General features: G+C 39.3%; 2 protein-coding genes across 2 annotated transcripts; both read left to right on the top strand.

Annotated features, from left to right (window-relative positions):
• Nucleotides 1-66: 66 nt before the first annotated feature.
• Nucleotides 67-1,023, top strand: LOC121782262 (NAD(P)H-quinone oxidoreductase subunit L, chloroplastic-like). The gene is made up of 4 exons (XM_042180023.1): nucleotides 67-291; nucleotides 366-476; nucleotides 543-637; nucleotides 723-1,023. Exons 1-4 carry the CDS (start codon nucleotides 109-111, stop codon nucleotides 871-873), a joined length of 540 nt encoding a protein of 179 aa, XP_042035957.1. The 5' UTR covers nucleotides 67-108; the 3' UTR covers nucleotides 874-1,023.
• A 7,561-nt stretch (nucleotides 1,024-8,584) lies between these two features.
• LOC121783017 (DELLA protein GAI1-like) lies at nucleotides 8,585-10,727 on the top strand. Its single transcript, XM_042181051.1, has one exon. The coding sequence runs from the start codon at nucleotides 8,826-8,828 to the stop codon at nucleotides 10,392-10,394; it is 1,569 nt and encodes a 522-aa protein (XP_042036985.1). The 5' UTR covers nucleotides 8,585-8,825; the 3' UTR covers nucleotides 10,395-10,727.
• Nucleotides 10,728-11,785: the final 1,058 nt, after the last annotated feature.

Consider the following 11,785-nt stretch of genomic DNA (forward strand, 5'->3'; position numbering starts at 1 on the left):
CTAGAATAATGTATTTTTCTCCTTAAAAATTGAATCTTTATTGCTATTTTCTGAATACATAATGTTTATAAGTGAGAAAGATAAGGAAAAAAGACAATTGGCTGAGAAATGAGCAGCTCATTGAGACTGAGCTTCAGCATCCCCAAGGCCTTGCCTTCTCTCAATCCTCCCAATCATCATCCATTCTCCATTTCATGTCAACAAAAACATCCCCAACAAAAGAAACAGATTTCAAAATGCACAAGCAGAGTTCTTGGCCTTGCCCTTCAAGTTGGAGGAGCATTGGCAGCTGTATGATCATTCTTGTATTTGGTTTCATTTCATTTCATTCATTGGCTTGTTTCAAATTTCAAGTGTTTGAACAGGTGGCAGAGCCTGCTTTTGCTGTTACCGGGATGAATAATGAAGGAGAAGATTTGGTGTGGATTCTGATCCAATCTGGAATCTCAGCCTTCATCTACTTCCTTGTTGCTCCAGTGAGTTATTAGCATCAATTACATATATATGTGTAGGTGAAATGTTGAGTGATTGTTTGTTTGTAGCCCATCATCATGAACTGGCTGAGGAGGAGATGGTACAAGAGGAATCTGCTTGAGATGTATGTGCAGTTCATGTTTGTCTTCCTCTTCTTTCCGGGGTAAGCGATGTTCGCCTGTCCGGTGCACTACTCTCTCTTTGGTTGTAAATTTATCATATATCATTGTTTTCGGGTTGTGTGGCAGAGTGCTGCTTTGGGCACCATTCCTCAACTTCAGAAAATTCCCTAGAGATCCAGCAATGAAGTATCCTTGGTCTGTGCCAGAGAATCCTTCAGAGATCAAGGGTGGATTCTTGAAGTATCCATGGGCTCAACCTGAGGACTATGAAGTATGAATAGCACACCCTATTTGTTTCATGTATATCCAATTCATAATTTAGCCTCAACTCTTTGGCCTCTCTACAAGTAAATTATCAAACAACATAAGATTAGTTCAAGAATCCCATGCACCACAATAGTGAAGGTCAAGCTTCTCATTTTCATCAGAAGTAGTGTTAACCTTATAGTTCATACATATTATACCTAAGAAAGATAATTCAATTTGATCAAATATGGATGGAAAAGAGCAATGAGGGGAGATGATGGTTGCTTAGCCATTGCTTGTATAGCAGTCTGGATTGTGATGGTTGTTGCTTCCTTATGATCATCTGCTGTGATACTTGCTTCACATGAAGAGAAGATGAATGTATAATGTGTCTTTGATAACTTAAAACAAGCAACTATCTTTACCTTTATCAGAAGCCTTATATCACTATGTTTGTATGGATATCAGAAAATTACCATGTGATAAAACTGCTTGCATCTCACCCTTCCAAAGGCAGGGCCATGATTTTGTTGATGATGGAGGGCCTAAGCCACCGTTAATAGTTGTGGGAATATTTTTTTCATGTCGCCAAAAGCAGATGCGACATTAGTGGGATGAACGACATTAATGGAGAAAGATGTGAAATTGATTTGTAATAGCAAGTCCTAGAATAGATTGATTTTATTCCTAAAATATGTTGTAATCTTCCCTACATATAGAGGAAGAACCGATGGACTATACACACTGAAATAAACACATTCTTCACTCCAATAGCTTTCAATATGCACAGCCTGTTTAAGTCTCTCGATTACCATTGTTAACATGGTATCAGAGCAGTGTCGATCCCGTGGATCGGTCACTAGCTTGACACCTTCCGCAGAAAATTTCACAAATACAAAAATCGTGAGTACAATCCAAATACCACAGATTCTCGATTCGGAATCAATCCTTGAATGCATATCAAAGCTGATTGCTCAATACAAAAAACCAACCTACCAGCGGTGCAACGAACAACATACCGCCGCTGCCGGGAGAGAATCAACATCCTCCCTCAATGTTGCTGTCGGGAGAGAATCAGCCCCTCCAGCCACCGAAAGAAGATCAGCGGAACAAGCAGCAGCCGCCGCCGCTAGGAGAGAGCCAGCGGCTGCCTACGCCGGGAAGAAACCTACCCCCGCCGTCACGCGTCGCCAACAACCATCATATACCGAAATAGTATCCAATTCCGGCGACAGAGACAAGGCAGCAATCGAAGTCGAATCTGGAAAGGACTCGGCGGCGGTAAGGACTCATGGAAATCCTGTGGCTCAGGATGAAACCCATGGATTTCTATCAGTTTTGAGCCTCCCCCGCCCAAACCGAACACGTAGTTGTGCCCTTGGAGGGGCAACATTCCTCCAGCAATTCATTTCTCCCGATAGCATTATCGTTGTCCAAATTCCGAACAATGTAACACAATGTTAGTTAGAGACAAAATAACGCGAGCCAAATTCAAATTCAAGTATCATAAATTGCTTTATAGGGTTGATTGAATCTTAAACTGGGAAAGAGGATATGCATATTACATTGCACACACATTTGATCGAATTTAATTTCAGGAGAAGTTAAACCTTGTTTACTTTCGTTGATTTCTTCACTTGATTTCTAACACATTTGAAATTGGTTAAACATTCAAAGTCAAATCAAAACGTAACTTAGTATTTGAAAATGACTCGTGCGCATACATTACGTAGCTTTGTTTTCATCACCAATATAAAGTACGTAGGAGTATGTAATTGGAAAATATTAAAGTTAATCCAAATAAATTCCTAAAAATGCGAATAAGATAATTCCTACTTAATTAATTGTCTTATAATTTAAATTGTAAGTATTTTGCAAACAATGCAAAATAGGCTTTTGCGATTTTTTTGTTAGTGTTTGTCATGTTAATACACTTAGCGCCATTGTAAGCACTGTTTTTTCGATTAGTCCATATGAGCATTTTTGTTTTGTTTTATATACTCTATTTATTTGTTACTATATTATAATATCTTAAAAACAATTATTGACGGCATTAATTCATAACTTTCTTTTAAATGTCGATTTGTTCATTTTCTCTATATATTACTTCAAATAAGTGAATATAATAACAAATTAAATTTTAATAATATCAATAATAAGTTTAAGATTCTAGAATTTAACTAAATATACAAAATAAAATAAACACGGCTAATACGTGAATTATATAAAAAAAGATGTCAACAAATTCGAGTAACTAAAATTATAAGATACGTACATCACAAAATAATGGTTTCTTCTATTTTTTTTCTATACATATACGTTGAATATTATACAACATTGTTTGCATATACAATGAGTTGGCATATACGTATTATATTAATTTAAACACATTATAAAGTCCGACAGCGTGGTTAGGAATGTTCGCCTATTAGATAAGCGGCGCCAAATAATTCTAACTGATCAATCATTCTTCATGTTTATTAGGTCATCCACAACGCTGTTCTTATACTGTTCCTTAAACCATTATTTGAGAGTCCCACTGTACTTTTTTACTCCATTCCTTAACTAAGGAACGGAACCTGCAACCTCCGTTCCTTAACCGTTCCTTAACCGTTCCTTAAATTACTATTCATTCAATTTCATTTTTTTTTATTTCCAACTAAATTCAATTAAAAAAACACACTTTATTAAAAAACAAATACACTTTATTAAAAAACACACAACATTAAAAAAAATTACAACTTAAACTTAAAAAAATAAAAAGCACACAATTAAAATCCTAAAAAAATAAAAAGCACACAATTAAAATCCTAAAAAAATAAAAGTACACAATTTTAATAATTTCATCCGCCAAAATTTGCCCAAATGTGCTCAATTAGATCCTGTTGGAGTTGGGTGTGGGCACTAGAGTCGCGTGTCCTTGCACGAATAGATAACCGTTCTTGTATAGACGGATGCGCTCCACTTCGAGGCGGACTACTTGCGGTTGAGCTTCTGAGGGATTCGTCGTCGAACCAATTTCCCGCCTCGGGTCCTTCGTCTTGGACAATCATGTTGTGCAAGATTATGCACGTATACATGATGTCGACCATGTTTTCCATGAACCACGTACGAGCCGGGGCTTTGATGATGTTGAAGCGCGCTTGGAGAACCCCGAACGCCCTCTCCACATCCTTGCGAGCAGCCTCCTGCTTCTGCGCAAAAAGAGCCTGCTTTGGGTTCGCAGACCCACTGCACGTCTTCACGAAGGTAGGCCACTTCGGGTAGATGCCATCGGCGAGATAGTACCCCATTTTATAAAGCCGGTTGTTGGCGACGAAGTTGATGGCCGGCGCTTTACCATCCAAAACTTCGGTCAAGAGGCCGGACTGGTTGAGCACGTTTACGTCGTTGTTCGACCCGGGGACCCCGAAGTACGCGTGCCAGATCCAAAGGTGGTAGTCGGCAACGGCCTCAAGTATAACGGTTGGGTGGGTGCCTTTGTGGCCGCTCGTGTAGGACCCCTTCCACGCCACCGGGCAATTCTTCCATTGCCAGTGCATGCAATCGACGCTGCCGAGCATCCCGGGGAATCCGTGCACTGTTTCGTGAAGGTTGAGCAGGAACTGACAATCTGTCGTGCTTGGCCTCCGGAGAAATTCGTCGGTGAAGGCTGCCCGGACGCCTTTGCAGAATTTGAGCAAGCACATTCGCCCAGTGCTGTCTCCGATGTGGAGGTATTCGTCGAACATGTCGGCCGTTTGTCCAGTCGCAAGCTGGCGGATTGCTGCAGTACATTTCTGCAGTGTCGTGTGGCTGGGACAGCCGACCGCGTCGTACCCTTCCTAGAAGAACTCTTCCCGGGCTGCCAAAGTATTCACGATGTGGAGAAATAAAGGTTTCCCCATGCGGAAACGGCGACGGAAGTACGTATCTCCCCAAACCGGGTTATCGCAGAAGTAGTCGCGTACTAACCTTGCAGCGGCTTCCTCCCGGTTACGATGGATGTACGTACGGGAGCGTCGTTGGGGCGGCGCGGCTTCTTCGGCCTCCCGTCGTCGATCTTCTTCAAGTGATTGTTGCAATATTTGACGCATTTGTTCAAAAGGATCCATTAGTTTGATTAAATTTGGGAGAAGGAAAGCAGAGTTGATTTGAGATGAAAATTGGGGTGGAAATAGAGAGGAATAGATGTGTGTTTGTGATTGAAATGAGTATGAAATATGAGTATTTATAGAGTAAATAAAAAAAAATACAAAACGGATATAAAAAAACGGTCACATTACCGTTGCAATTTTTTTTTATTAAATTCGAATTTTTTAAAAAAAATTGAATTATTGCGTCACCGGGACGAAGCCCACTCGCGGGGCAGCGAGTGGGCTTCACGCGTCGAATGGGAGGCCGCCACGTCGCCTCGGCGCGTGGCGGAAAGTTTCGTTCCGCATTCCTTCGGAACGGAACGCGACACGGCATAGGAACGGCATGGGCACGGAATGGCGACGGAACGGAGCCTGCAACGCGTGCCACCGCGGAACCGTTCCGCCGGAACGGCATAGGAACCGCAACGGCACAGCGTTGCGGGTGCCCTTATTGATTGTTAATTCATCTTTATTTACAATATAAATAATATACATTTTATATTAAATCACGTATTATGCCGATTTTCAATGTATCAATTAGTGCAAATTGGCGAGACTAAAAGGTAAATTAAGATTTTAAGAGTATTTAGTTTTAATCTAATCAAATATTCACTCCTTGTGACCCTAAAGGTAAAAGAGAATTTTATCCATTGACAATTACAATTGAAAATGATTGGTACAACAAAGCTTAAGGAATATGATGATCCAACAAACAAGGACTAGATCATGTTCGCTTTAAATTTTCTTAGGTATTTTTAGATGGGGCAATATAGGTCCTATTTAAATGCTTCGTTTAGCCATCTTGGTTATTCTTTTTCTTGTTTTTGGTAATAATCATTTTTTTCCCACTTTATTGTAAAAAGGAGATTGTGCTGCGATATCGATATATTGATAAAAGAAGTAGACGAGATATTGCTATGTGTTTTTTATAATAATAAAACGTTTCATTAACCAAGAGAGCGATGAACTTGAGCTCCATATAACAATCCAGATAAACAGCAAAAATTAAAGCCATTACAACAAGTAGTAAAACAATCGGTGATACGTCACTGTTGTTCTTAATTTGGTATAATGTGTTGATTCTGTATTGTTTGAATTGACACTATTTTCTGCGAACTCTATCCGCTAGTTCCTAATTTTGAGCACTTTTACACTGATCGAAAAATATAGACCGGAGACCACGAGTACAACACGCTATCGATCAAAACTATGCCGTTCCAATATCGAATAAAAAATGTTACAATTTACATGACTAAAACTCAAGATTTAAACTATTATCCAGGAGTAAGTAGTTTATCCAAGTAGTACCTCTCTATTCTATTAATAAACAAATATTAGCCACGTCTCAATCAAAAACTTTATACCTATAATTTCCACTTGAAATAGATCGGAAAGTACTAGAAACAATAATGCATCTAATTAATTCATTTAAGACCCATCATAACTACGTGGCCTCAAATCCAATACATGCAGGTTTCCCTAACAAATCTATGCTCCGAAATGCGGCGGCGCCGCCGCTTGCCGGCCACCTGACTGCGCGTGTTCTGATTGATAGATTCATCGGACCTTATTATGAATTTCGTAGCAATAAATAATAGACCGGCTTTATTATTTGCCTATATGAATAGTAAATGTCACATTAAATGAAATCTATTTAAATTACTCAGATTGGGTTAATATTATTGTGTGACATCTTCCACTTATAATTTAATCGCATTCAATGTCCATTTTTTTCGTAAATACTGTTAGAATGTCAAAGAGTAGCTTGTTGAAAACTTGCGAATCTATATCCTACTAAAGTAATGTGAAAAACTAGCCCTTTGAGTACACTACATAGTTGACTTAATAAAGTGGTTAATTAAACCTTAAATTAGCAAAATATAATGTAAACAGAGTTGACTTAAAATATTGATAATACAATGAGGTGTAAATTTATTACTCCGTATCATTTAACTCATTCAACACAATTTATTAATCTCCGTGTCAAAAAAGTAATCTTAGATGGAATAAAGGGAGTAGCATTTTTCTTGCAAATTTTGAATACATTTTTTTTTTCAATTTTCTCCCATTTTGGGCCAAAATAGATGGTCAAATGCCGATTCACAATTCAAAATTATTCAAACCAACATCAGAACGGTGGGACTAATAAATTAGTTTGGGTTAAAATAATCAAAGCGAGTCTAATTTGAAAAATGAAACTATTTATTCGCTTCAGATTTAATAAAGTGATTACTCAATAAATAAGCAAAAAAAAATATTAATTAAACTGAGTTAACTTAATATATACTAATCCCCCGCCTCACTCTTTTACATTTCGATCCGTCACACAATAATTGTCGCACTTCATTTTTACCATAAATGGTAATTAGGTCTCACATTCCACTAACTCACTCCTCTCATATTTTATTATAAAACCAATATAAAAAGTGGGTCTCACATTTAACTAATTTTCCAACCAACTTTTTTTTTTATATTTTGCCCATAATAAGAGTGACAATTATTGTGGGACAGATTGAGTAGTAGATAGTAATATAGATACTATTACTATTTTCGTTCCTTGTCAATTGAGTCATTTATTTCATTTTACAAAGTTCCAAAATAACTAAGTTATTTCTATTTTTGGCAAAAATTAATATTTTCTCATACTTTATTCTCTCACGTACTTTATTCTCACCTCTCTTAACACACAACGTTTATTACTTAATCTTCGTCTTAAAAAAGAAGTGAATTAATTAACAAGGAACAGATGGAGTACCATATCTTATTTATTGGAGTAGTAATTATTTGTTCACTTTTTTTAAAAAAATATAATGGATAAATTATAAAATGTCTAAACCGTCCTCATTGTGTTTTGTTCATTTCGTTAATAGTGTTAAATTAGGGCACCATGCTCGAATTTTTAGTAATGTCAAAACAAACGAATCATAAAATAACAACCGAAGCTTATCCCTTCATCATACCTTGCACATCAAAATAAATGCACATGATGCTAGCAATTTTAACACCAACAATTTCTTATTACCTTCAACCCATTTTATAACTGAAAATTAAGAGCTGTAGCCTTAACCCATTTGATATACTTTCATCTATTCCAATTCCAACAAAAACATAACCGAATCAGCTTGTTAATATATTCAATAGTACCTATTTTGAACAATTAATCCATGATTCTGGTTTAAAACCGGCATTTTAACTAGTTTTAGCTTTTTTCTATGTTTTCCTAATGTTCTTTTCTCTCGAATTTTACGCCAAAATCAAAGCTCAATGACGATTCTCGATTAAAAAATATTGTCCAAGTTTAACTCGCCACCGAATTTTAAGAAATTGGAATAAAAGTGAGTGAAAAGAGTTAGTGGACGGTAGGTATCACATTTATATATTAATTTTATAATAAAATATTAGTGTAATGAGTTAGTGGAGAGTGTGGTTTATTTATACAAAAAAAAAAGGGGACATGTGGACCGACCAAAATGACAAAAATGGATAACATTTAATGAATTTGAGAGAGTAAAAATCAGTGTAGTTCCGATCTATCCACGGATTCGTGCTTTTTCAGATTTACTGACAGTAAAAAGAGGATAAGGAAAAAATTAATCTTATCTGGCCGATCTGTTTATGTACAGTCCGCAATAATAATATTCAGTGTTGAGCCTCGCGCCTCTCTCTCTCTTCTCTCTTCTCTCTTCTCCTAGTCTCCAATAGCATCCATTTTCTTACCACAAACTCTCCATCTGCTCCCAAATCATACCTCATATGTCAAAAAACCAAGCACCTCTTCTCCAATCCTTGCTTCTCCTCCTTCTCCACCACTTGTTTTGAGCTATTCCTCCACAAATCACTACCTCAGCCGCCGCAATAGCTGAGGATGAAGCGGGAGCTTACCAATCACGACAACTTCTCCAGCAGCTGCAGCTCCTCCTCCAAGCCCCCGATGTGGCTCTGTGACGCCGACGACGAACTCTTCGCCGTCCTCGGCTACAGCGTCAAGCCCTCCGACATGGCCGACGTCGCGCAAAAGATCGAGCACCTGGAGCAGGTCATGTGCAGCGTTGAAAACGACGGCCTCTCTCAGCTCGCCTCCGACACCACTCACTACAACCCCTCCGATCTCTTCTCCTGGCTCGAATCCATGATTTCCGGCCTCAATCCTACTCCGGATTTCGATTCCGCCGTCAATAGAATGGCTGTGGACTCTGATTTCGGGTCGGATCTCACTGCCATACCGGGAAAAGCGGTCTACCCTAACCCTAGGGCGAAACCCCCATCTCCGGCCAAGAAATTGAAGCTTTCGCCGCAGGAGACTGAGTCGAGCGAGTCGATTGTGATGGTTGACTCGCAGGAGAACGGAATCAGGCTTGTTCACTCGCTGATGGCGTGCGCGGAGGCTGTGCAGAAGGAGGATTTCAAACTGGCGGAAGCGCTGGTGAAGAACATCGGTTTTCTAGCGGTGTCGCAAGCCGGTGCGATGCGGAAGGTCGCGACCTATTTCGCTGAAGCTTTGGCGAGGCGAATTTACAGATTGTATCCGGACTCCGCCTTCACCGATCTGCTCCAGATGCATTTCTACGAGACGTGCCCCTATCTGAAATTCGCGCATTTCACTGCGAATCAAGCGATTTTGGAATCCTTCGCCGGTAGAGATTTAGTCCACGTTGTTGATTTCAGTATGAAGCAGGGGATGCAGTGGCCGCCGCTGCTCCAGGCGTTGGCGCTGAGGCCGGGGGGACCTCCGAGATTCCGGTTGACGGCGGTGGGGCCGCCGTCAACCGATAACACCGATCAATTGAAGGAAATCGGACGGAAATTAGGCCAATTAGCTAATTCAATCAACGTGGAGTTCGAATACAGAGGACTGGTAACGAATTCGCTAGCGGATCTGACCGCAGCGCTGCTGGAGAGACGAGAAGGCGAAACGGTTGCTGTAAATTCGATCTTCGACCTCCACCCGTTGCTAGCTCGGCCCGGGGCGATCGAAACAGTTTTGCGAGTTGTGACAGAGTTGAAGCCGGAGATCTTCACGGTGGTGGAGCAGGAGGCGAATCACAACGGGAGCGTGTTCTCAGATCGGTTCACGGAGGCGCTTCATTACTACTCAACGCTGTTCGATTCGCTGGAGAGCTGCGGGGGCGGGAGTGACGAGGATAGGGTGATGAGCGAGATTTACCTCGGGAGGCAGATATGCAATGTGGTGGCGTGCGAGGGCGCGGACCGGGTGGAGAGGCACGAGACGCTGGGGCAGTGGCGTAGGAGGCTTGGGGCGGCCGGGTTTGAGGCCGTCCACATTGGGTCGAACGCGCACAAGCAGGCGAGTATGCTGCTCGAGCTTTTCGGCGGCGGGGATGGGTATAGGGTTGAGGAGAGGCATGGCTGTTTGATGCTTGGATGGCATACGAGGCCACTCGTTGCTACCTCTGCTTGGAGACTTGCTTCCTAGTTCTTAGTTTCATTTCCATGGCTTCTTCATAAATAGTACACCATCATTCTTCTTTCTTTTGCTTGCTAGTGCTCCTCTTCAATGCTTCATTCCAATCCTCAGAGATATGATGCTTTCATAATATTGCTTTGGATGTGTTTTTGTTCGATGTTTCTACTCAATTTCTTCACATTCGTGTTTCTTAGCGTATTGTACGAAAGCCGAAAGCCAAATAGCGAGACTTTTCGATGAGCGATCAAGAATGCACCCTTCCCTTTCGAATGTAACGTGTATGCATGGAGTGACAAGAAATCCCTTTTCTTATTAATGCACATGTTATATTATTTTTTTCTACATTCGCCCTCAAAAATGGCTATGTTGCTCTATCGTGAATCTTTTGCTATGTTCATATTTAATTATTTCAAAGCTATGTTCATGTGCTTGCTTAATCATTTCTTCGTTATGATTGTTGCAATTGAATAAATTAATTCCCAAAACCGTTTAACTCAACAAAAGAGTAGTACTCAAAAACAGTCATCGTTGCCGGCACAATTATATTTAACAAAGCAACTTTTCAACACTTCACTTATTGGCGATTCGCCACTAGCTAGCTCAGTTACGTGGGATTGATAATGACATGTTCACAATAAAGTTTTTAAAAAGATTAAAGATACTTTCTCATTATTGAAATGGCATTCTTTTACCATAGTTCACATTACACTATTAAAGTGCCAATAATTCTTTAATATAAAATTAATACTACTAAATAATCCATAAGTTATGGCATATACTGAAATTATGCATACAGTGTACATGCACAATTATTAAATGCAAAATTGACAAAGACAAATTTAAAGACAGGGGGCCAAAAATTTCAACACCAACAATAGTTGTTTCAACATGTATTTGATGGAGTGGGGAATTAGATAGGAAGTCAAAATCATTTGTTTTCAACAAAACAACGCCGTCTTCCACTCAAAAGAATGTCCCTTTTGCCTTAGAATTATATTCCATTTCCATTTCATATTATTCTATCTTAATATAAGAAATATGAATGACCACTTTTTTTATTAAGTGGTGTTCAAATTTTCTCGTTCTTCCTTCTTTCTTGCACTACTCAATTAATTGCTCATAATCATTTGAAGTTTGTAGTAAATGCAACGTAATCATCATAAGATTATAATGACCAAATCAATAACTACAACTTAGTTTTTAAAGAGTTTCAGCATCAAACAATTTCTCACAAATGGAATATTTCCAAGTTACTTGAAATCCACGCACTAATGACAGTGACATTAACAGTGACACAATTAAACAGGGTAATTACACGTTTCATATAAAATATTTTACTATTGTTTCAATTTAGTACAAAAAGTTTTAAATTAAAACATTCCATTAATTATATCAAACAG

Source organism: Salvia splendens, chromosome 20 (genome assembly GCF_004379255.2).
Source record: "Salvia splendens isolate huo1 chromosome 20, SspV2, whole genome shotgun sequence".
Classification (NCBI taxonomy): domain Eukaryota; kingdom Viridiplantae; phylum Streptophyta; class Magnoliopsida; order Lamiales; family Lamiaceae; genus Salvia; species Salvia splendens.

Bases quoted from the DNA above. Each gene is read 5' to 3' on its own strand.
- LOC121783017 (XM_042181051.1), top strand. From the start codon at position 8,826: ATGAAGCGGGAGCTTACCAATCACGACAACTTCTCCAGCAGCTGCAGC.
- LOC121782262 (XM_042180023.1), top strand. From the start codon at position 109: ATGAGCAGCTCATTGAGACTGAGCTTCAGCATCCCCAAGGCCTTGCCT. The intron at 292-365 runs GTATGATCATTC...GTGTTTGAACAG, and splicing joins TTGGAGGAGCATTGGCAGCT to GTGGCAGAGCCTGCTTTTGC. The intron at 638-722 runs GTAAGCGATGTT...GTTGTGTGGCAG, and splicing joins GTCTTCCTCTTCTTTCCGGG to AGTGCTGCTTTGGGCACCAT.